The sequence below is a fragment of the Panicum virgatum genome, chromosome 5K (genome assembly GCF_016808335.1).
Source record: "Panicum virgatum strain AP13 chromosome 5K, P.virgatum_v5, whole genome shotgun sequence".
NCBI classification, from domain to species: domain Eukaryota; kingdom Viridiplantae; phylum Streptophyta; class Magnoliopsida; order Poales; family Poaceae; genus Panicum; species Panicum virgatum.
Window position 1 is genome coordinate 39,630,054 of NC_053140.1, and position 24,019 is coordinate 39,654,072.

A 24,019-nucleotide genomic window follows, 5' to 3' on the forward strand; every position below is an offset into this window, starting at 1 on the left:
AGTATGAGTTTTATGGACACAGTTATCTAGACTAAGAACTAGGTAACTGTGCCAGATGAGTTTTATGGTGATGAAACTCTTCTCACATCTCATGAAACTCCATCTTTCTCTCTCATTGTCATGTTAGCAAAAATAATGATATTTAATGTCATGAAACTCCCATTGAGACTAGTCCAAGTGAAATGGAGGGGCTTGCCCCTACAGGAATTTATTGAAAGTAAAAGAGTTCAAGTTTTGCCGACTCAGTCTTCGAAGATGCTCATAGAGGTAGAGTTTGCGTACGTGTGTTCATAGGAGTGTGAGTGTGCGTGCGTTATGAGTGTCTGAATTGAACTGTGTAATTAAAAAAACAATATTAAAGAGAAAGAGAGAGAAAAAAATTATTGAAGGCACATATTCGTGGACCGTACAAGGCGGAGACAAAAAGAAAAAAACAGTGATTATTAGATCTCAATGCATGCCAGCATGGCAGCATATTTGTTTTGATGTGGCCACACCATCACACTGCTGAGGACGTACGACACAAACACGGGATACATACACGCCAACGATTCGGGTCACACGAGCTTCACACAAGACACAACCACAGCTTCATCCGCGAGACTAGCAGCCGCGGGCGCACTCCCACCGTTCCACGTGTCCACGACGGCCGCGAGCGCCCGGCACGCCGGCCCGTCCGGCGCCACCGCCTTCTCTGCCCCGGCTCGCAGCTCGTTCGCCTTCTTCCGCGCCGCAGCGCCCTTCTCCCCCGCCATCAGCTCCCTCGCCGCCGCGGCCACCTCCTCCCACGGCACCACCCCATCGGCGTCCTCCCGTGCCCTCAGCCGCAGCGCCACCCCAGCGCCCTCCGGCGACGACAGCATCACCGCGTTTGTCCGCTGTTCCGCGAACAGCGGCCACGCCAGGATCGGCACCCCCGCTGCCACCGCCTCCAGCGACGAGTTCCAGCCGCAGTGCGACAGGAACCCTCCCACTGCGCGGTGGTTCAGGATCTCCACCTGCGGCGCGGACTGCCCCACGGCGAGCCCCATGCCCCCGGTCCTCTCCACGAACCCTTCCGGCAGGTAGCTCAGCGGATCGTCCTCGCCGCGGCTCGCCGTCCCGAAGTAGCCCGCGCTGCTGTCCTTGTCGCTGGGGACATGCACCACCCACAGGAACCTCTGCCCGCTCGCCTCCAGCCCGGCGGCGAGCTCCGCCGTCTGCCGGGATGAAAATGCGCCGCCGCTGCCGAAGCACACGTACAGGACCGAGCCGTCCGGCTGGCCGTCCAGCCACTCCACGCAGCGGTGCTTGGCCGCCTCCTCCGGGCACGATCGCACGAACGGGCCGACCGCGTACGCCGGAGGGTACACTCCTTTGTCGCCGAGATCTTGGAACGCCGCCAGGGTGTCGTGCTCCAGGCCGTCGAAGGTGTTGACGACGAAACCGTCGGCGCGGAGGTAGTCGACGACGAGGGCGTACGCGGGGCTGGCGAGGTCCTGGAGAGGCTCGAGGAGCTCGGCGCCGCGCAGCGGGACGCACCCCGGCAGGCGGACGGGCTCCGGGAGGTCGCGGCACTCGCCGGCGGTGGTCCTGGAGAGCTCCGGCGCGTGGAGCACCGAGGACAGCGACACGAGTGTTATGGTCCTGCCTAAATCAATCGACAGATTTCATAGATTTGAGGAGAATCAGAATGGGAAAGGCTAGCAGCAAGAAGAACGGGGGTTGGGGAAGAACAGAGACAGATCGGGAGGGATTTCGGTTATGCCATTCCTGCCGACGACAGCTGCCGTGCGGCGGTTATATTGTTCAGAGTCATCCGCTCATTACACGAGCTCACGGCCCAAAGCGAAATAAGGCGGCCCATAGCCGGATACAACTCAACTCAAGAGGCCCACAGCTTAACTAGCCACTGATAATATGGTCCTTAACACTATCTCCCCCACGAGAATCAGCTTGACCGCAAGCTGAAGCAGCTGGATAACGGCGCCTGAAATCTTGGCGTTCCTCCCAGGTCGCCAGAGTCGAAGGAAGACCGGACCATTGGATCAATAGATGCGTAGCAGTAGACGATCCATGATGCACCAGTCTTGAATCCAACACCGCTATAGGCATAGCTTGTGGAGAGTCAGCATCAGGGATAACAGTCAGGTCTGAACTAACCTGAAGGTGAGTAGCAATGTGCTTCTTCAATTGTGAAACATGCACCACTGGGTGAATCTTGGAGTCGCTTGGCAAGTCTAGTTTGTATGCCACCTTGCCAATGCGCTGCAATACCTGAAACGGTCCAAAGAACCTGAATGCAAGTTTTTGATTCAGTCTGCTTGCCACTGAGGACTGGATGTAAGGTTGCAATTTCAGGTACACCATGTCGCCCACAGCGAACTCCCGCTCAGAACGCCCCTTGTCGGCCTGTGCTTTCATCCGTTGTTGTGCTCTCATCAGTTGTTGCTGAACCACTTTAGTCAACAATTCTCTCTCAGTCAGCCATTGTTCCAGTTCAGGGACAGAACACGCCTGCAAGTTACTAATGCCAAAATGCCTGGGAGGATGTCCATAAAGAACCTCGAATGGAGTGTTCTGTAATGCTGAATGGTAGGATGTATTGTACCAATATTCAGCAACTGACAACCACTTAAACCACTGTTTAGGACAAGAATGGACTGTGCATCTCAGAAAGGCTTCAAGGCACTGATTAAGTCTTTCTGTCTGACCATCGGTTTGTGGGTGATACGATGAACTCATCAGCAGCTGAGTGTCAGATAGTTTGAACAATTCTTGCCACACTTTGCTTGTGAAGATCCTGTCTCTGTCAGAGATAATTGATTGTGGCAGCCCATGCAGTTTATACACATTGTTCATATATGCCTGTGCAACTTGCAATGCTGTGAAGGGATGGGCGAGTGCAATGAAGTGACCATACTTGGTAAACTTGTCCACAACTACCATGATAACATCATGTTTGTAGGAGATGGGCAGTCCTTCAATGAAATCCAAGCTTACCACAGTCCATGGTGTGGAGGGCACTGGCAATGGCTGAAGCAGACCTGGGGTTTTAACATGTTCCACCTTTGCTTGCTGACACACATCACATTGCTGAATGAATGTTCTGATGTAGTCCTTCATCTTGGGCCAGGCAAACAATGCCTTAATTCTGTGATATGTTGCATGAAATCCTGAGTGACCTCCAATGCCACTGCTATGGAATGCTTGCAATACATGTTGATGAGCCAATTTGTTGTGCCCCAGCCATACTCGACCTTTGAATCTGATTATGCCTCCTGATAATGAGAAACCCTTGCTGTTAGGAGAAGTCACAGCTAACTCGGCTAACAGTTGCTTATCCTCCTCATGATCCTCATAGCCTTGTAGCAAATTATCCATCCAAGCAGGTGAGCATGAAGACACAGCCATAATACCATTCTGTGTTGGGCGTCGAGACAGGGCATCAGCAGCCATATTGGTGGCACCTTGTTTGTAAACTATTTTATACTGCAAGTCCATCAATTTCAAGAGAGCGTTATGTTGCAGCTTTGTGTGTACTCTTTGTTCAGTCAAATAGAGGAGGCTTTTGTGATCAGTCTTGATAATAAATTCCTTATGTTGTAAATAGGGTCTCCATTTTTCCACTGCCATAAGGATGGCCATGCACTCCTTCTCATATGTTGACAGTGCTTGATTCTTGGGACATAAAGGTTTGCTAAGATAAGCCACAGGGTGATTTTCTTGCATCAGTACAACACCCAATCCATAATCACATGCATCAGTTTCCAGAGTGAAGATCTTGCTGAAATCTGAAATAGCTAAGACTGGTGCCTCAACCATAGCTTTCTTGAGCACTTGAAAGGCCTCTTCAGTAATTGGAGTCCACACAAATGGTGTTCCCTTTGTTAGCAGCTGTGTCAAGGGTCTACTGATCATACCATAATGCCTTATGAATTTTCTGTAATACCCGGTCAGACCTAGAAATCCTCTTAGTTCTTTAAGGTTTGTTGGTACAGGCCATTGTTGCACAACTTTTATTTTAGAGGATTCAGTGGCCACTCCTTGTGCTGAGATACAGTGACCCCAAATATTCTATTTGATTCTGAGCAAAGGAACATTTGGACAACTTGATCAGAAACTGGTGCTGCTGGATGATGCTAAACACTTGAGCAAGTAACTGAACATGATCTTCCAAGGTTGCAGAATAGATCAGGATGTCGTCCATGAAAACCAGAACTCCATGTCTGAGCAGAGGAGCAAAGATGTTGTTCATCACACTTTGAAATGTAGCTGGGGCATTAGTGAGCCCAAATGGCATGACAAGAAACTCATACAGTCCACTATGAGTTTTGAAGGCAGTTTTGTGCTCATCTCCCATCACAATCCTAATTTGATGATAACCTGACCTGAAGTCTAATTTGGAAAACCATTTAGCATCAGCTAATTCATCAATCAATTCATCCACCACTGGTAGAGGGTGCTTGTTCTTAACTGTTATGCTATTCAGGTGCCTATAATCCACACAAAATCTCCAGGTCCCATCTTTTTTCTTGACCAACAAAACAGGAGAGGCATATGGACTAGAACTATGTCTGATAACTCCATTCTTTAGCATCTCAGACAGTTGTTTCTCAATTTCTGATTTCTGAAAGGGGGCATACCTATATGGTCTGACATTGACTGGTTGGGCTCCTGGAATGAGGCTGATATTGTGGTCACAATTTCTTGCTGGAGGCAGTGTAGTTGGTTCCTGGAATAGGTGAGCATACTGAGATAACAGCTGTTGCACTTCTGGAATATCATGAGTTGGATCAGACATTTGCACAGACTGAACAGCTCTATCCTGATTCTGAATTGTGGAACTGGCAGGTACAACTTTCATCTGAATATAGTGTGAGATAGCTCCCCTCCTGATCAATCCTTTTAGTTTCCTTGCACTGATGGCATCACACTTTGTCGTTTCAGGTTGAACACCAAACAGAGTTATCCTTTTACCCAGATAAGTGAACTTCATCACCTTCTTTTTCCAGTGAACCCACATTGGACTGCATTCTTCCAACCAATCCTCGCGCACAATCATATCATAACATTGCAATGGAAGGATACCAGCATCAGACAGAAACAGGTGTCCCTGAACTCCCCACTGTAATTTCGGTATCCTTCTAGTGCAGGCCATTGGGCTCCCATCAGCAGCAATAAATTTTGTTGGAGGACAACAGCTTGTTGGCATTTGCAGTTTGTCTGCCAGGTGTTCACTGACAAATGTTCCAACACTACCTGAGTCAATCAAGATCAGCACTTCTTGATTACCCACATTGCCTTTTAACTTCATGGTTCTCCTCTTAGTTACTGACTGATCCAGATTGGTGTCCACTGCAAGCACAGCTTCCAATTCAGGCTCATCATCACTGTCTATGGTATCATCTTCGTCAGAGTGTTCAAGGGCATCCCACAATTCCTCTATAACATGCAGAGACACTTGTTGGGGACATTTATGATTGTGACCCCATTTCTCTCCACACTTGTAGCATAATCCATTTTTCCTTCTGAAGGCCATAAGAGATTTCCACTTTTCATCTGAGTCACTCTTGTCAGGCTTGCTTTTTGAGGAGGCAGTTTTGTCAGGAGCCATTGGTTTGAACTTATCAACCTGCACTGGAGGGCGATAATTGGCCTTTGCAAACTCCCTGGAGCCATTCTTCTTTCTGAGTTCTAATTCTTCTTCTTGCAATAAAGCCAGGGCACTAGCTGTTTGTACATCCTTGGGGCGGTGCAGAGCTATAACTGATCGGATCTCTTCAGACAAACCTCCCAAGAACCGGGTGACAAAGTATGTGTCGTCATAATGTGTGTTGTACAACAGCACCCCGTGTGATAATTGCTCAAAGCGCTCCAAGTACTCAGATACTGACCCGGTTTGCTTGAGGGCATCGAGTTGCCGAAGCTGGAGCTGGTACTGATTCTTGTCAAAGCGGTCGAACACGGCAGAACAGAATGTGTCCCAATCTGTGACACGCCCGCGTCGCTCGAACGTCTGCAACCAGGTTGCCGCTGCACCCTTGAAGTTCAGAGCCGCGAATCGGGTCTTCAGGTCCGGAGTCACCGAGTAGACCTCGAAGTACATGTTGCAATGATCACGCCAGAGGCGAGGGTTATCACCATCGAATTTAGGAAACTCCAACTTAGGTAAGTGCGGCGCACGAACAGAAGTGGATGAAGGATGGCTGCGGAAATCCGAATCCGATGGATTGAGGTCATGGAACATACCCGTGACCGGGTGTGGCGGATGGGATCCAAGAATCCCTCCGCCAGCATCCCGGTGTGAAGGCGCAACATGGTGCCCGCTGGGCCGCTCCAAGGACGACGCAGATGGGCGCGTCTCCTGCTGAGGAGCTGTGTTGAGGTCGAACGGGTCCGGCCAACGGGATGGTGGCGGGGGCGGAGCCGTCGACGGGCGAGGTTGCTGGAATGGGGGAGGCGGCGCTTGCGCCTCGAGCTGCTCGAGCCGCTGGAGCCGCAACGCCATGCGCTCCGCTTGGTTGAGGAGTCGATCCGAGGCCTCCTCCGCGGTGGACTTCCAGGCCTCGAGACCCGTCAGCTTGTCCAGCATCTGGTTCATCAGGGACTCGAACCCGTTGATCTTCGCCGAGAGGTCATCCATGGTGGCGGTCATCAGCGTCTCGAATTTACTGGCCTTGCGCGGCGCCAGGTCGTCAGAACTCGCCGAATTGAAAAAAAATGGTGGAAACTGTGGTGGATTGGCTCTTGATACCAGTTGTTATGGTCCTGCCTAAATCAATCGACAGATTTCATAGATTTGAGGAGAATCAGAATGGGGAAAGGCTAGCAGCAAGAAGAACGGGGGTTGGGGAAGAACAGAGACAGATCGGGAGGGATTTCGGTTATGCCATTCCTGCCGACGACAGCTGCCGTGCGGCGGTTATATTGTTCAGAGTCATCCGCTCATTACACGAGCTCACGGCCCAAAGCGAAATAAGGCGGCCCATAGCCGGATACAACTCAACTCAAGAGGCGCACAGCTTAACTAGCCACTGATAATATGGTCTTTAACAACGCCACTGATAATATGGTCCTTAACAACGAGGCTCGACGGGTAGAAGACGTACCGCGGCACGCCGAGCTCCTCGGCGGCGGCGAGCGCCGCGGCGCAGAGCATGTCCGTCAGGAAGGCCGCGACGCCCGCGGGGGACCCCAGGAGCGACCGCAGCAGCTCACGGAGGTGAGGCAGCGTGCGCCGGGCGACGGTGACGATGCGGGTCACCAGGTGCGCGTCGGGCGGGAGGTCGTCGAGGGGCGTCTCCGGGAGCTTGGCGACGGAGACGCCCGCGGGGAGGGTGGCGAGCGCCCAGGAGTGCTCGGGGGAGGAGAGGTTGGTGAAGGTGACGATCGTGGCGGTGACGCCGTGCTGCGCGCAGCGAGCTCGGCCACCGGGAGGACGTGCCCCGCGCCGGGGCTGGTGAGCACGACCACGTGCGGCGAGTGGGCTCCTGCGTGCGCCTGTGCCATGGCACCTGTACGTGCTAACCAGAGGTTGGGTAGGAACAACTACTGCTGCTATGAATAGTAGTGCTACCTTATTATGTTGTGATAACACTGTACCCGCATTTATACAGGCATGTCTCAGGCACTCGTCCCATGCTGGTAGAGTGGTAGCTGTCTCACTTTCTTTTTTTTTTGTTTGTGACTAGGTAATGGTCCGTGAGATGCTATGGTCACGCAATTTTTTATTTCTATGTTAAAGATGATGGAAAGAAAGTGTATCTTAATTTTTTTACATAATTTTCTAAGAATCACCCAGATAGCATAAAATTTATGCTTTTCTATTTGTGAGGCTACTGTAGCGTCCAAGATTTAAAAAAGAACAACTTTCTAGAACTTTTGAGCTAACTTTCTAAAACTGTTGAAATGCACCTACAAAAAGTATGATGAGTATTAAATCTAATCTGGATTCGATATTTTTTGTGTAGGCTCAAAAGGTGGCAGCTCGGAGCTCTGAACTGATGGTTGTACGTACATCTCTTCGCTGGAATACGATGCTTGCGCACTGCCAGCCCTAATCCTTTGTAGAGTATTTCTCAGAACCCGGTGCGCTAGCACCCAAACATGGAGGGTGTATAATGTAAGATTCTCATTAGCTGCGATGCTTGATAATAAAGTGATAATAGTCCTAGTACGATGATTTCCTTTTGAATAAAAAGATGAGCTGGGCTTGAACCGTTGCGGCCCATAACAGGTCTCGAATCTCGATGTGTAATAACAGTGTAAGGTCCGTTTGATTGTGTCTTCCGAGTTCGTACTGTGGCCACAGCTTCGGCCGCTAAGTGTCTGTGGGTTTGAAAACCGGTATAAAAAATAGCAGCCTAGGTCTTGGAGCATTTTCAATAGTTTCTAATTTTTTTATTAAATTTTGTTATTTGTCAACTCTCCAAATAGATATGAAAAGATAAAAAAGAGTCATCTCTAAGAGTTCCTAAAAAATACTCCACAAATCTTATTATTTACCAACTCCCAAAATAAGTATCGGGAAGGAAAAAAAGTCCATCTCCAATAGTTTCCTATTTTTACTCCTAGAAATGAGAAGTTTATGGCCTCACAAGGAAAATTCTGCGAGAAACATTGGGGGAGGGGCGATCGGGAGCCGCAAGGGGTGCATATTTTTACACACAAGGGAGCCTAATTTACCAATTGTTAGGAGATGGGGAACTATTGGAGAGTGTTTTTTTTTTTGCCTAAGGATGAGAAAGAGAAATAGAGAACTCTTGGAGATGCTCAGTTCCCTATTTTTGCTCCCCAAAAATTAGAAGTTGTGGCCCCACAAGATTAATTCCACGAAAAACTTCCATAGCTGGCAGCCTATTTTTGCTCCCCAAAAATTAGAAGTTGTGGCCCCACAAGATTAATTCCACGAAAAACTTTCATAGCTGGCAGACAGGAGCTTATTGCAAGTTAGATTGCCGGCGATTTATAGGGCACGAGAGGGCTTGGAATTTGGGAGGGAAGGAGGAGAGGACGACGAGAGGGTTCCGTTTTACTTCTTACTTACATGGTTGATGCACCGTGGCGGCTAGAATCGGTGCAGAAAGAAGTAACGGCGGTCTGGTTTGTGTCGAAACAGGGGCCCAAGTTCCATCTCATCGGCTTCTCCGTGGGCGGCGAGATCATGTGGAGCTGCCTCAAGTACATCCCGCACAGGTGAGTGCTAGTACCACCAGCCCAATTCAATCCATCGAGGCGAGACGAAACAGCAGATCACAACGACCGCGAGGAAAAAGAAGAGGCACAACGTAAAAAAAAGCCGCGGGAGTCCGATCGGGAGCCAAGGAGGCGTGCATATATTTACGCACAAGAGAGGTCAATTTACCAATTTTGAGGAGATGGAGAACTATTGGAGAATATTTAAAAAAACTAAAAATGGAGAAGAGAGATGAAAAACTATTAGGCGTGCTCTAATACGCTCCCCCACCCACCTCATCGGCCGGCCTTGCCACAAACCGGCCGATAAGGCTAGCATGCGTGAGGCTTAGAGCATCTCCAGCGGATTGTTTATCCTTCACTACCAAAAAACCTTCTCTCTCCATCTCCAATAGTTACTTTTGCATTTTTTGTGATCACCCCCACATCAGACTACCAAAATCTAATCTCCAAAACCATCACAACCATGTCGGCCCCACACGTCGAAGGTTTTACTCATTTTTTTCCTCCTCCCTCATTGGGGCGTGGCGCCTCCGACGCCCGGCGAGGTGGGGCGGGGCACCACCGGAGACATGCGCTTGGTCGCCGGCGCAGGCAAATCTCTCAAATGGTAGTTTTTTTGGTATTAGGGATGAATTTGAGCAATCTGCTCGAGATACTCTTATGCCAGTCTCAATGGGAGTTTTATGGGAACATTCACTACTACAGATCGGGCCATTTGTCCCGGTTCCAAAGGGCTATTTGTCCCGGTTTTGGAACCGGGATTCGGCCGCCAGGACAAAAGCGCTGGAGGCTTTTGTCCCGGGTGGTAGAACCGGGACAAAATGTCCCTCGCGCTAAAAAATATTTGCGCCCTGCGGGATTGAAACCCAAGACCTATTGGCTAGCGCATGGCTTCCTTGCCAACTCAACTAAGTAGTACATGTGACTCAGTAAAGAATAACTCCCTTTTGAACTATCACGTGGAGGAGCCTTTTGTCCGGGTTGGTAACACCAACCGGGACAAAAGGGTCCTTTTGTCCGGGTTGGTACCACCAACCGGGATAAAAGGGTCACCCTTTTGTCCGGGTTGGTGTTACCAACCGGGATAAAAGGGGTTGGACCTTTTGTCCCGGGTGGAGCCACCAACCGGGACAAAAGGGGGGCTTTTTGTCCGGGTTGGTGGCTCCACCCGGGACAAAAGGCCCCTGTCCCCCCGCTGGCCCGGCTAGCCTTTGGACCGGGACAAAAGCCACATTTTGTCCCGGGCCCAAAGGTAACCGGGATAAATGACCTGGAACAAAGTCTTATTCTGTAGTAGTGATTTATCTAGACTGAGAACTAGATAACTGTGTCAGATGAGTTTTATGGTGATGAAACTCTCCTCACATCTCATGGAACTCCATCGTTCTCTTTCCATATCATGTCAGCAAAATTGATGATATTTAATGTCATGAAATCCTCTATGAAATCCCCAGACTGGCCTTAGAGGTCTCCTTTTTCCAACTTTACAAGTGGTCTGCACTCAGTTCACCATTTAAATTGGTTAGGATTTTCCTTAACTATATCCAGTGGTATTAACCACCTCATAACTCCCTAGCAATTACTCGTATGTTTTTTATTTCTCAATTTAATTATCTTATAAATAAATGGGACCGGCCCTTTTATATATATTCCAACAAAAGGTGCATGCACTAGAGGACCGACATGTCCGGCTGTATGCCCTTATTAATTTCACGAAATATACGACACACACATACAATACAAACGTGATAATGCAAACATAGAGACGCGGCATCGGAGAGTGAAGGCACGGGCCGACGATCCAACAATGTCACGCGCATGGAAGAATCAGCAAGTCACGCGCGCAAGCCTAGGGTAGCAAGCTATCCCTTGATCACTTTCTTCCACTTGCCGGCGACGGCCTCGAACGCCTTGCGCGACGGTCCGTCCGGCGCCCAGGCCTCCGCCGCCGCGTCCCGGAGCTCGCGCGCCCTTGCCCGTGCCGCGGCGCCCTTCTCCCCCACCATCAGCTCCGTCACCGCCGCCGCCACCTCCTCCCGCGGCACCAGCACCCCATCCTTCCCCTTGTTACCGCTGCCCCCGAGCCGCAGCGCGAGCCCCACCTGCTCGGACAGGATCACCGCGTTCATCCTCTGCTCGGCGTAGAGGGGCCACGCCAGCGTCGGCACGCCCGCGGCCACGGTCTCCAGCGTCGAGTTCCACCCGCAGTGCGACAGGAAGCCGCCGACGGCCCGGTGGTTGAGGACCTCCACCTGCGGGGTCCACTCCGTCACGGCGAGCCCGGTGGCTCTGGTCCTCTCGACGAACCCTTCCGGCAGGTAGCCCAGCGGGTTGTCGCCGTGGCCGCCACCTAAGTAGCTTGCGCTGCGGTCGTCGTCCTTGTCGCTGGGGAGGAACCGCACCATCCACAGGAACCTCTGCCTGCTCGCCTCGAGCCCCGCGGCAAGCTCGGCCATCTGCTCCGTGGACAGCGTGCCGCCGCTGCCCAAGCACACGTACAGGACCGACCTGTCCGGCTGCTCGTCCAGCCACCGCAGCAGGAGGCTGCTGCGCTCTGCTGCAGCTGCCTCGCCGCCGGAGCACGTACGGACGAAGGGGCCGGCGGCGTAGGCCGGAGGGTACACGCCGCTGTGGGACAGCGTGCGGAACGCCGCTATGGTGTCGTGCTCCAGGGCGTCCAAGGTGTTGACGACGAAGCCGTCGGCGAGGAGGTGCTTCCTCCCCAGCTCGACCATGAAGGCGTAGGTGGGGTTGGCGCGGTCCTGGAAAGGGTCGCCGAGGTCGGCGCCGCGCAGCGGCACGCAGCCCGGGAGCCGGATGGGCTCCGGCAGGTCCCGGAACTCGCAGGCGGTGGTCTCGTCGAGCTGGGGCATGTAGAGCAGGGAGTGCAGCGCCGTGAGGTTCGACGGGGAGAAGACGTAGCCCGGGACGCCGAGCTCGGTAGAGACATCGAGCGCCCACGCGCTCAAGATGTCCGGGACGAAAGCCGCGACGCCGGCGGGGGACGAGGCGAGCAGGGAGCTGAGGAGGTCGCGGAGGTGCGGGAGCGCGCGCTTGACCATGGTGAAGATGCGGGTCTCGACGCGGGCGTCGGCGGGGAGGTCGTCGAGCGGCACCTCGGGGAGCACGGCGGTGGAGACGGACGGCGGGAGCGACGCGAGCGTCGAGGAGTAGTGGTGGCTTGCCGAGGAGAAGTTGGTGTAGGTGACGAGCGTGGCCGTGAACTCGGCACCGTCGCCGCCGCCGTGCGCGACGACGCGCCGCGCGAACTCGACCATGGGCAGGAGGTGGCCTGCACCGGGGCTCGCAAGCAGCACGACGTGCGCGGCCGGCTCCGTTCCCATTGAAAGCAACGGTCAGTGGCTGCAGCTAGCCTACCAGTGCTACGTACACTGCTGCAAGCAGAGGGCTGCCGGCTGCAGGGACAGCAGTGGGGTATATATATAGTGTATGTGTATCTGTGTATGTAGAGTGTCCAGCACTCCAGCGTGAGGTATCAAACAAGGATAGCACGTGTGCTATTAGCGTGGTTGGTTTGTGCTATTAGCGTGGTTGGTTTGTTCATCTTCCTCGTTGTGGCCAGCTTCTGTTGTTGTACGTCGTCCATCAATTATTTGCTCGGGGAAAATTGGTTAGGTATCAGCCTCTCACTATGTATAGTACTCCCTCCATTCTAAATTATAAGTCATTCCAAGAATCTTGAAGAGTCAAATCATCTCAATGTTTGACTAAAATTATAGAGAGAAATACAAAAATTTATGACATCAAATAGGTATATGAAAATATTACTAACAAAGAATCTAATGATACTTAATTGTTATCGTAAATGTTAATATTTTGTTGTATAAATTTGGTCAAACTTAAAAAAAATTGACTCTGCAAGATTCTTGGAATGACTTATAATTTGGAACGGAGGGAGTAGTAAAGAGTAAAATACATGTGTGGTCCTCGAACTTGTCTTAAGGTGTCATCTAGGTTTCTAAACTCTCAAAATGCATTTTCAGATCTTTAGATTTGTTCCAAGATGTCACATAGACATAGGTCCCTAATATCTGAAAATGCATTTTTAGGTCCATAAACTTGTCTCGCAGTTTCACGCAGGTCCCTAAACTCTCAAGATGCTATTTTTAATTTAATATAAATGTTGTTTTTCTACTTTGAGTTAATGAAAAGTTCTTTTGCTACTTTAAATTTAATAAAAAGAATTACTATTTTAATTTTTATTGAGAATGAGAACAAAATTATCTTAATAAACTTACACAAAGCGCATGCAAAATAAAAATAGTTAGTAGAAAATATTTAGAATTAGCAATGATATCTCCATGTTAAACGGGAAAACTATAATATACATCGTTGATATCAATTGATCTAGATTGACCCATGATGTATGACTAATAAGCAGCTAATTCAAAATTAAAATGGTCTTAGTGGTAAGATTTATGAATGAATTGGCTGAAAAAAATAGCTTAATAAACAATCCATTTTGAATACAATTAATTAATAGTAATTTTTAGGGATTTGAAAATTTACCTTGAGAGTTTAGGGACGGAAATGATATATCAAGACAAGTTTGGGGACCTAAAGATGCAATAGTGATGTGGAAAAATAAATGTGTCACTAATATAAGATTAGTGACTTATAACACGTCAATAGTTTGTTTATCTCACAAAAAAGTCTCAAATGTATATATACTAGTGACGCGACTCAATAAAGCACGTCACGTATAACAAAGATATACAATAGTAGTGACATGTTCTTTTAAACCGGGTCACTGATATTCTACTACATCATACCCGCATTATTGAGCCACATGTCGCCGGTATATACGTCTAGAGCTCGGATTCGAAATTTTTATGAAATGCAGTTCGCATGGACTCGTGTCCGTGAACTGCGCGTTTTTCTCATCTCTTCGCCTCTTCTATGCGTGCCATGATGGCGCGAGGTGCTTCCAGCGCCATATATCCATGGGTTGCAATTGATTTAGGAAAGGCAAATACGGTGATACCCCCCTCCCCCAACCCCACCCCACCCCTCGGCCTCTTCGAGATCCAGATCCACACGGGCGTGTTGGCGGGGTGTGCTCGGCGCAGTGGAGGCTACTTGCGTTGGGGGTGCATCTTCGGTGATGGTGGCCTCCAAGGCTGCGCGGCTTGTCGTCCATGGTGGCGGCTGGCTAGGATTTGGGCGCGCCCATCTCTAGCCCCACACAGTCTCATCGGCCACTACGAGTGCGATAGCTCGCGAGTCGCCAGATATTTCTACCCACGTCGCCTCCGCCTCCATGCCGCTCCGCACGCACCAGCGGAGAGAGGCCATGAACTGCCTCCAGAACCTGCTCAAGTAATAAGTCACCTCCTCCTCGATTCATCCTCGGTATTGCCTCGCCTGCTCGCTTCGCGCCACCTATGTGATTCACATTAGTGAAGAAAAGTTAGTGACATGAAATTTAGCTATCACTAGTGTATATCGGTACAGCTGTCACTAATTTTGGGGTTTCTGACGTAGTGTGTAGTTTTCGCTCCCAACAATCTCATCCTGCAGACCAGCTAGCACTGATGATTGAGGAATAAGAGGTTGGTTTGATTTCATTTTCGAAGAAGAAGAAGAGACGCACCTCGAATCTACGCACAGACTGCTGCTACGAGCGCATTGGACACTGCCTGCTGTGTATGGTGCATTGTGTGGTAGTGCTGTGCTGCCCTGTCGACCGGCTATCGCTCTCGTTTTCTCCATCCACGCACGTGGTGCCCTCGGGGACTCGAGATCATGCAATAACGGCACGGCATGGAAGGTGCGCGAGAGTGCTATTCGTGATAGGAAAAGCTATTATTCCTCGCTCCAGTGAAAGTTGCATACATCCCAGCTACCTCTTTTTCCTCTTCTTCTCTACCAGCAGTGTGTAGGGATCTGATGATGAGCTTTCAAAGTTAGGTATCTAGGGGAAGAGGTAGAGAGAGGTACTCCATCCTATACTGGTAGTCGTTTTAGTTTTTTTAGATAGATAATTATCTAGATGCATAGCAAAATCTAGACACATCTCGACGCGACAACCATGCACGTTGCGTACTTGCGTTCAAAGTGTTAGTCATCAGTCGACCACGTTGTTGCTGAACAGCTTGAACTTCCCGGCGTCCAGCGCGAGCTTGCGGATGGAGGCGAAGGCGCCGATGGCCCCGACGCCGGCGAACAGGACCATGACGGCCGTGTTGGCGAGGAAGACCGGGGACCGCCGCGGCGGCGCGAGCGCCATGTTGTACATGAGCACGGGGAGCACGAAGTCGAGCGGGACGAACCCGACGGCCCCGACGACGCCCACGATGTCGCCGAAGAAGGGCAGCATGGCGGCCACGAACGCGCACACGGCCAGGTACAGCGTCCGGAGCAGCAGCCGCGGGGCGAGGTTGCGGCGGGAGAAGCGGCCCCGGGACGCGTCGGCGGAGCCCTTCTCCATGATCTCGTACGCCACCTGGGAGTAGACGAGGCCGATGGCGAGGAGCTGGAGGAGGACGAAGAGCACCGCGACGCCCAGCAGCCACGTCGGGGCCAGCGCCGGGCCCGTGTCCGGCATCAGGCTCTTGAGCACGTTGGACTGGACGCGGATGCCGAAGGCCCAGTACCCCGTGATCGACGACAGGAAGAAGGTGAAGACGACGACGGAGTAGCACAGCACCAGCGCCTTCACCATCTTCCCCGCCGCCGGTGGCGCCAGCGTCGCCTGCGGAAACGAGTTCAAACTTGTTGGGCCGGTTGGGCCGGTTGGGCTGGTAGTGAAGATTTATTTACTAATTGGGCTCTGTTTATGGGCCTATTTCTGATGGAAGCTCGATGCACTGCACACTAGGAGCCGAGCCCGTAATGTCAGCTTTACTACATACAGCCCAATATCATTCTGTTTGGGACAAGAAATGTATTTATTTGGCAAGAAAGCAATGAAATTATGGATAGATCTTGATTTAATTTTCTAACAAGGAAGAATCAAGAAGTAGCTCAGAATGTGCAGTATTAAGTACCTGGATTTCAGGCAGTATGCCATTGCCGAAGACGGAGGCAAGGATGGAAACGGATAGAAAAGCATCGAAGGTCTTCTCGGACTTGGAGGAGCTTAGCGAGTAGTCCTTCGGAGGAACGTTTTTGGACAAGCCTGTCGATAATGTGAACATAGTTAAACACTAAACAGACTCCAGGATGGAAAGTTAACGATTGCCATGGGGTACACTTTACTTAGCAAAACAAAAGCTAAAAGCTAAATAATCTGAAATACGTTATTCTAACTGGTGCTCAGACGCCCAGAGCTGCAACAACCAATGAGACCTGAGATACTCTGGCAGAAGTTCAAAAATGTGAACTACAACTAATGGCTAAATTCTTATAATTTTTTCAGAGACCTAAAATCTCAGGCATGAGCCTCCTTTTTTTTTTGAAAAAGGGAAACTTTATTGATTTCAAGGCATGAACCTCCTTAATTATGTTCCCCGAAAACCTCCCTAATTCTCAATTCAAATCATGCTAAAAGCATTCCCGTGTAGGACTTTCGATTTTGTACGTAGACATTCCCGTCGATGACCACTGTAAATAGCTAGTACATCAGTAAGCATCGCAGTTGTGTTTTGTTGAAGCCTGTGAGACAGCGCTAAGGTGTCGGCATACCATTGCAGGTGAGTTATGCAGATGAAGCGTCAAAGCATAATGGGAAAAGCTGCGGCTGTAAATAGCATCTTGTCTTTAATTTGTTTCCTTTAATTTGTCAGACGCAAAGGAACACCTAAACCACAACAAGAAGTACTACAGGTAGATTTAAGGCATCTGATTCGTCAATTGTGTGAGTCTTAAGTAGTCTTAGCCTCTGAGGAATCTAATTCCTCCATCAGGATCATATGGTTCTCTAGAAGATACGGGATTCGATTGTAGAGTCTGCAACGAAACAGGGAGAGTTCAGGCCATATTACCTGCACGAATGCAAGCAGCAGCCACAAGGATGGTGTAGCCCAAGCTCAGGAGCAGCGAGACGAAGTTGATGTGGCGCAGCGAGTGGAATGACGGTAGCTGGGAGAGGAAGGCCAGCACCACGGCCACGATGATGATGAAGTGGTACAGTTTTAGGCGGCCGTGGGGAGCAAGGCTCGTGTACATAATCTGCTTGGGCACCATGAAACATTAGAAAGCGCAGACAAAGAAGAACAGGTTTTTTGTTTCAATTTCTTGACATAAGTTAAGGATTATAATGCAATAATTTTAGTGATTGTTTTCTCAGGCTAGAAAATTTACTGAAAAAAAAACACCTATGTGATGAATCAACTAGTGAACTACTTTCTGCCAGTGTGCCAATCAGAGGGCATGCTACAAAGTGCAGAACCCACAAGCAACGCCAATCAGGGCATTATTTGCAGTGTGCCAAACCGTTGGCACGTCACTCCTGCGTCCAAGAACAGCCTCCGTCCCGATTTTTCTAGTGTGAACTTTCTGAACATTTTTTTTTCCGGTGTGAACTGACTTTCCCACATCAAGTTTGTGCGTGCGGATTTAGTCATGCAGCAGTGGGGATACAGAGAGCTGATCCTCTCTGAAGCAACGGATGCCGACTCAGCAGAGCCAGCCATTTGAGGCGGACTAACCAAACGCGTGATAACCTATCGCAGATCCTGCACGTTCACACGGATGAAGACGACCAGTTCTACATTCCGGACGGCAACCGGATATCTCTAGTTTAAAGAGAGTGAGGGCTACTCTAGCTGACTGTACTAGATACTTCTGTCCAAGATGGATGGAGACGACGAGCAAAAGGACACCACAAATTGCACAGCTCGCTACTAGAAGTAGAACAGTAAACTAATCCGACATTGCAAGCTAGCACGAACTGACAGATTTGTGAGCATGAGATTCCTCGGTTGCAACGGCGGCGCACCTCGAGGCAGTCGGCGGCGAGCAGGATGGCGCCGATGCTGACGCCGGTGTTGATGGCGGTCTGCACGGTGACCACGAAGTAGAACATCCACCCGGACCCTGCACGCGCACGCCCACCAAACACAAGTCGCAATTCAATCAGCGGCCACCAACGCACGGCAAAGCTGCTGGTACAGTGCCGTGCCCCGTGCCCATGGCGTGCACGCAGACACCATGGGATCGGAGGAAAGTGGGGGGGAGCGGGCGCACGGCATTGATGCCGCTGTCGCGCGCCCACCACTTCGTGGTCGTGGGGCGGCGATGCGCCGGACACGTGGGGTGGGATGCGGGGGTGGAGCGGCCGAGCGGGACGTGCGGTGGATGGGCGGCGGTTGATCCGGTCGGGTTGCCGATCGAGATCGATGGAGGGCGTACGTACCGAGGACGTCGGCGGCGAGCTCGCGGAAGCGGATGTGGCGGCGGCCGCGGGCCTCGCAGTGGTCGAGGACGCGGGACATGAGGGAGTACTCGTAGAAGGTGACGGCGGCCATGACGGAGAGCAGGGTGAGGCCGAGGCCCCACCCCATCCCGCGCAGCGCGTAGGGGAGCGTCAGCACCGTCGGCCCCACGATCGCCGTCGTCAGATGGAACCCCGCGTGCCACCACGTCCCTGCAGGTAGGCACCCACCGGCGCCCGATCCGATCCTCAATCAGCTGGTGGTGGAACGAACTCGGGAGGAAGAGACGAGAGCAGGGTTGCCGTGCATGCGTACCCTTGGACTCGAGCACGAAGGCGGCGCCGGCGTCGGCCCCGGCCGCGGGCGCCGGCTTGGCGCCGTGCCCGTTGGTGGCGCCGGCCTCGGCGTCGGACGCGGCGGGCGCCATGGCCTCGCCCGCCGCGCTCGATGCGCGTGGGCCCGGCGCTGTACTGTGAGCGGGCGCGCGCGCGCGCACACACACACCAGACAGAAGCAGTCGGTTGCGCGGCGAGGCGAGGATCCGGTTCGAATCTAAATCCGACGGGGTGATTGCCTGATTGGTTACCGGCTGATGGGCGAGGAGATGAGTGTGCGTGGCGTGGGGGTCTCCGTTGCCGTATAGGCTGGTAGTTTCTTTGGAGTTTTGTGGGGGCGGGGCAGCAACGGCGCTGGCCCCCGTATTTAAGCTGCCCGCGCCGGGCTGCCGCGGCTGGCCGCGGTACGGGCCTGGGGCACGCCGCGCTGTCGCGATCGGCCTCGGCGGCTCGGGGAAAACCTTGGCCAACTGCCGGTAGTGCGGTCGTTGAATTGATGCGCTGGGTTTGCCCCCCTTTGCTAACTCATCTAGGATATAAGAGCTCTTGAAGATGCTCTTACTTCGCTACTGACTAGTCATCCTGTTTGTTGATCTTGGCTCCTGAAATAAGCCTGACAACTCAAATCATTCCGTCCAGGTACAAATACATGACTTTTATTCAGAGAACAATATGATTTTGAAGACATTGTTCTATCAAATATTTTTCGATTAGGAGTAGATAGGAGGCGGAGTTCAATAGGTTGCCAGGTTTAGAGAGAACTCTCTTTGGGAGGAAAGACGTGATGTCCGGAGGAGGATAGGACACGGTGAAGACAACTGAACAACGAGACGGTGAGACAATCGCTGCTAACAGAGCTCGAAGGTGCTCTCGCTCACGATGGAAGGTTGAAGAAGACTTCTAGGCCACTGTATCTTGGTTCTTCTATTGAAGGAGACAGGTGCACACTATTGTGGTGTACGTCTCAACATTAGCCTCAGTCAGTCTATATTTGTACGGTGAACGAAGAAGCCCGAACCAACCTAGTGGTACCTTACGCGTTGTGTTATCAGTAAGTCTCGTGGAGTCATGGTCCCAGTTAGGCGTCCGCCTGCCGGTAGCTCTACTGTACAATAGTCTTTTAACTGCAACTGAGCTTTTGTTGCCTTGTTGGTCTTGAAATTAACTACCTCTGTTTCCAACATTGAAATCAGCTGCCAAATTTGGTTGATCATTACAAGAGCAGCTCAGCAAGTGGGGTGAAGTAATCTTTCGGTCCACCATGAACTCTATGAACCCTAGGCCTGCTTAGTTGCATACTAAAATATTGGCATGCCAAAATCTGAGTATATCAAATTTTTTTTGCCAAAATCTTGACAGGTTTAGAATAGCATTTGGTTTGGTGTCCTATTTTTTTCTTTCGTCAACCAAACGGGTGCCAAAATTTATGTGCTTGTCCACATTTTGGTATAGCACATTTTGGAAGCAAACCAATTATACCTTTTATTTGGATGTATTAGGCCGATGACATCCAGTGTGTTACTTGCGCTTCTGGAACTATGTAGAATTGTAGATTCCAACGTCAAAAGAGCTTGACACAGAAGCACTTTCTTCTTAAAATGCTGGAAATATTTTGGCAGGGGCGGATTCACTGGTCACAATCCAAAGGGTGTCAGACCCTTGAAGTGCCCCGCCCCCCGCCCCCCCCCCCCCCCCCCCCCTCCCAAATATAACCTACAGTATGTATCACATTTCTCTTGAGATACACAGGCATTGTCTGTATGTCTCATCATAGCGCAGCTCACAGCTCACCTAGGCACCTTCCATTAAAATTTTATCACGTGTTCACTCTGTAAAGCTTGTTCAGTTTGGTGGGGATGGAAGAGGACCATTTAGGAGGAAATTAATGAGATAAGTCCTGAGTGCGACAAGAGGCGGAGCTCCCCATACGGCACGGTGGGGCAGCTGCCCCACCTACCGCCGGAGTAGATCCCCTAGTACCCCTCTGTCTTCCTCCCCTCCGGCCAACGAAGGAGCGGCGGCGTCCAGCGTTCGATGCGCCGAGAAGACGAGAGCACAGCCGTCCGCGTCCAACGAAGGAAATACGCTTCAGCAGTTCGGCCTACAGCCATTCAGGAAAGGAAGAAGGGCCCAATAAGGCCCAATCGCCCCAAGTTGAAGTGCCCCCAACCGGCAGAGGCCAACCCTATACCCAGCGGCACTCGACCTCAACCTCGACCTCGACCTCGACAACCTGTCCAGCTCTAGCGAGCGCTCGGGGTTGCCAACCGCCACCGCACTAGGAACTCCACGCCGCGTGGCTGGTCGCTTGCTCGCCGTATCCGCTCGCCCGCCTCGTGCTGCTGCCGCCTGCAGTCTGCTGGCTGCCGGCTCGCCGCTCGCCTCGCCTCAGCTGCCCCGCGCTGCGCGCCGCCGCTGCCCGCGCGGTGCTCGTGGCTGTCGCGCAGGACGAAGGCTGGGCAGACGCGCCGAAGCTGCCGCACGCTGGCCGGAGCCCGAAAGGGGCAAGGGAGGCGCCAAGGCAGGCAGCCGGGTGCCCGGGCGCCGGCCAGTGCCAGGGTCCAGCCGGCGCTCAGGCTGAGCAGGTTGCTGCTGGCGGCTGCAGTGCAGGCTGCTGCTCTGAATCTCTGATGGAGGAGGTGGGTGATGTTGGCACTGGATTGTTGAATTTTCATCTTCAAATATTACACACAAAGTCACTAACTGATCTGTTCTTCAAATTTACAGCTATGTTAGCTCTTGGATTGTTGAATTTTGGTCTTTAATTTGGACACTTGTTCTTGTTTAGTTGGTCTTCATTGAATTAATGGACTACTATCTTCAAATGAGAGGTGCCATCATCAATCATTATCTGAATTTGCCACAGATTAGTTATTGATGTGTGTCCTTTCGATGTCATTAAAAAATTTTATCTGCAATGCGCCCCACCTAGATCTTTGTTCGAGCTCCGCCACTGAGTGCGACAATGCAACCTCCCACTGCTGATTCATGCGTGGACAATTTTGTTCGTGGATTGAAAGCTATTCGGACAAAAGATGAGCAGACGGTGACAAGAAGAACCCCTGCCAAGCGACAATGGGGCGCGTATTTCCACCGGACTTGACCCTGCCCGAACCGGAGGTGGCAAAGCTAACGATTTCGAGTCTGCCCGCACTACCAGCATGCAGCCGTGGAAAAAAAAACGGCGATGCCATGTTCCCGGCCGATAACGTTCTTTAAACACAGAGGTCACTCGCTCCATCAGTTGAACCGCACTTCGCCGCGACTTGTCGATGTCCTACTAGGTGAGAATGAGATTGCTCATCTGCAATGGAGCGGCGATGAAGCAGAGTACTCCTGCAAAAATTCTCCCTCCAGCGACGTTAGTCGCTTCACTGGAATATATTGACAGCGATCTTAGTGGAGGCACAAGAGGGACAAAGGCTTATCTGGAGAGGTAGCAGGAGGCACAAGAGGGACAAAGGCTTATCTGGAGAGATAGCAAGATGGATCCAATTCCGGCTCAACCAGTAAAAGTAACAATAGGCTGTTCCCCACGGCGCTTTCCGCTCGTTCCAGCTGGCGACGGCTTACTGCCTCACCTGCTCTGAGGACTCCAACGAGGGGGATTACGATCCCGCCCGGGGGCTTCACCCACTTGCTGGTGGCAGTCGACAAATTCTCCAAATGGATCGAGGCTCGACCCATCGGCAAGATCAAATCCGAGCAAGCCGTTTTGTTCTTCACCGACATCGTCTTCAGGTTCGGGGTCCCAAACTCGATCATCACCGACAACGGCATCCAGTTCACGGGCAAGAATTTCTTGGCGTTCTGTGACCGTTTCCGCATACGTGTGGACTGGTCGGCTGTGGCGCACCCACAGACGAATGGGCAAGTGGAACGTGCCAATGGCATGATCCTCTAAGGACTGAAGCCGAGAATCTTCAACAAGTTGAACAAGTTTGGCTGGAGGTGGCTCACGGAGCTACCCTCGGTTATCTGGAGCTTGTGGACGACCCCAAGCAGAGCCACGTGCTTTACCCCGTTCTTCCTGGTCTATGACGCCGAGGCCATACTCCCTACGGACATGGAGTACGGGTCGCCGAGGCTCAAGGCATATCAAGAGCGGCAGAACCAGCGAGCCCGCGAGGACTCGCTGGATCAAGTGGACGAGACTCGAGACGTGGCGCTCCTACACTCTGCGCGCTACCAGCAGTCTTTACGAAGGTATCAGGCGCAGAGAGTCCGGCGCCGAGACCTCGACAAAGGGGACTTGGTGCTGAGGCTCCGACAGGACAACAGGGGCCGCCACAAGCTCTCACCACCATGGGAAGGACCGTACATAATCGCCGATGTGCTCAAACCCGGCACGTACAAGCTGGCGAACGAAAAAGGCGAAGCCCTCACCAACGCTTGGAACATACAACAGCTACGTCGCTTCTATCCTTAGAATTCCGAGCTATTTGTACATCGTTTGTACTCGCACTTTCGATTTCCCGAAATAATAAAGAAGTACGCTTTACTTGTTTATTTTTGGGAACCTTCCGGACCCTCGAAGGCTCGGATGCGCACGAACACTGAGGTACGCCTGGCTTTACCCTCGGCAAAGCCAAGCCTCCCTCGGGGGCTACTACGGGGGGAACCCCCGAACGTCCCCAAAAATCGCCAACATTTTTTCGAAATATTTCCGTCTCGCCCCTAAGCTTCTCGTATCCTTGGAAAAAATGGACGTGAGGTGTGACAGAACCGCCAAGTTAAACGGCTTAATTAAGCGTAATGGCCATCAAAGACAGGTATGGGTCGCTGGGGAAGCCACTCCGGCGAGGGCTCGACCGGCCGGGTGGGGGCATCGAAGGAGGAGCTCGTGGGGCTGCTGCCTGTGCAAGGGATCGAACTTTGGTGGCTTGTGGGAGGAGTATTGGCGACGGGGCGAGGTCGAGCTTGAGCTCGTTAATGGAAGCATGAGGAGGAAGAAGAAAGAAGTAGGGAGAGGAAGAGAAGGAAAATATCCGGGGCGCCGACTCAGAGATAAGGATGAGGACGGGCGACGCCGCGGATGGCTGGCGCGTGGCCACGACGCGCTCGCCGGCGAGGATGCTCGACGCGCGGACACCAAAATGCATGCGTAGGGGTCAGGGGTGTTACACGAGGCGTAAGCAACTACGGTACGGGGCCAGCCGAGTCGTG

At 51.7% G+C, this 24,019-nt stretch overlaps 2 protein-coding genes and 1 pseudogene across 2 annotated transcripts; all 3 read right to left on the reverse strand.

The window, feature by feature from the left end:
* Positions 1 to 422: 422 nt before the first annotated feature.
* On the reverse strand, positions 423 to 7,491 carry LOC120707445 (annotated as a pseudogene).
* Positions 7,492 to 10,790: 3,299 nt separating this feature from the next.
* Positions 10,791 to 12,598, reverse strand: LOC120707446 (hydroquinone glucosyltransferase-like). Its single transcript, XM_039992351.1, has one exon. It carries the CDS (start codon positions 12,522 to 12,524, stop codon positions 11,043 to 11,045), a length of 1,482 nt encoding a protein of 493 aa, XP_039848285.1. The 5' UTR covers positions 12,525 to 12,598; the 3' UTR covers positions 10,791 to 11,042.
* A 2,389-nt stretch (positions 12,599 to 14,987) lies between these two features.
* On the reverse strand, positions 14,988 to 19,198 carry LOC120707448 (probable GABA transporter 2). The gene is made up of 6 exons (XM_039992352.1): positions 18,834 to 19,198; positions 18,500 to 18,730; positions 18,083 to 18,180; positions 17,127 to 17,313; positions 16,191 to 16,321; positions 14,988 to 15,895 (listed from the first exon to the last, which is right to left on the reverse strand). The coding sequence occupies exons 1-6, from the start codon at positions 18,943 to 18,945 to the stop codon at positions 15,269 to 15,271; spliced, it is 1,386 nt and encodes a 461-aa protein (XP_039848286.1). The 5' UTR covers positions 18,946 to 19,198; the 3' UTR covers positions 14,988 to 15,268.
* Between the last annotated feature and the right edge of the window lie 4,821 nt (positions 19,199 to 24,019).

What these genes read in the sequence shown, in the direction of transcription:
- LOC120707448 (XM_039992352.1), bottom strand. Translation starts at nt 18,945, where the DNA reads ATGGCGCCCGCCGCGTCCGACGCCGAGGCCGGCGCCACCAACGGGCAC. An exon ending in CTTCGTGCTCGAGTCCAAGG is followed by an intron (nt 18,731 to 18,833) that starts GTACGCATGCAC and finishes GCCTACCTGCAG; the next exon opens with GGACGTGGTGGCACGCGGGG. An exon ending in GCATACTGCCTGAAATCCAG is followed by an intron (nt 15,896 to 16,190) that starts GTACTTAATACT and finishes TCGTTTCCGCAG; the next exon opens with GCGACGCTGGCGCCACCGGC.
- LOC120707446 (XM_039992351.1), bottom strand. Translation starts at nt 12,524, where the DNA reads ATGGGAACGGAGCCGGCCGCGCACGTCGTGCTGCTTGCGAGCCCCGGT.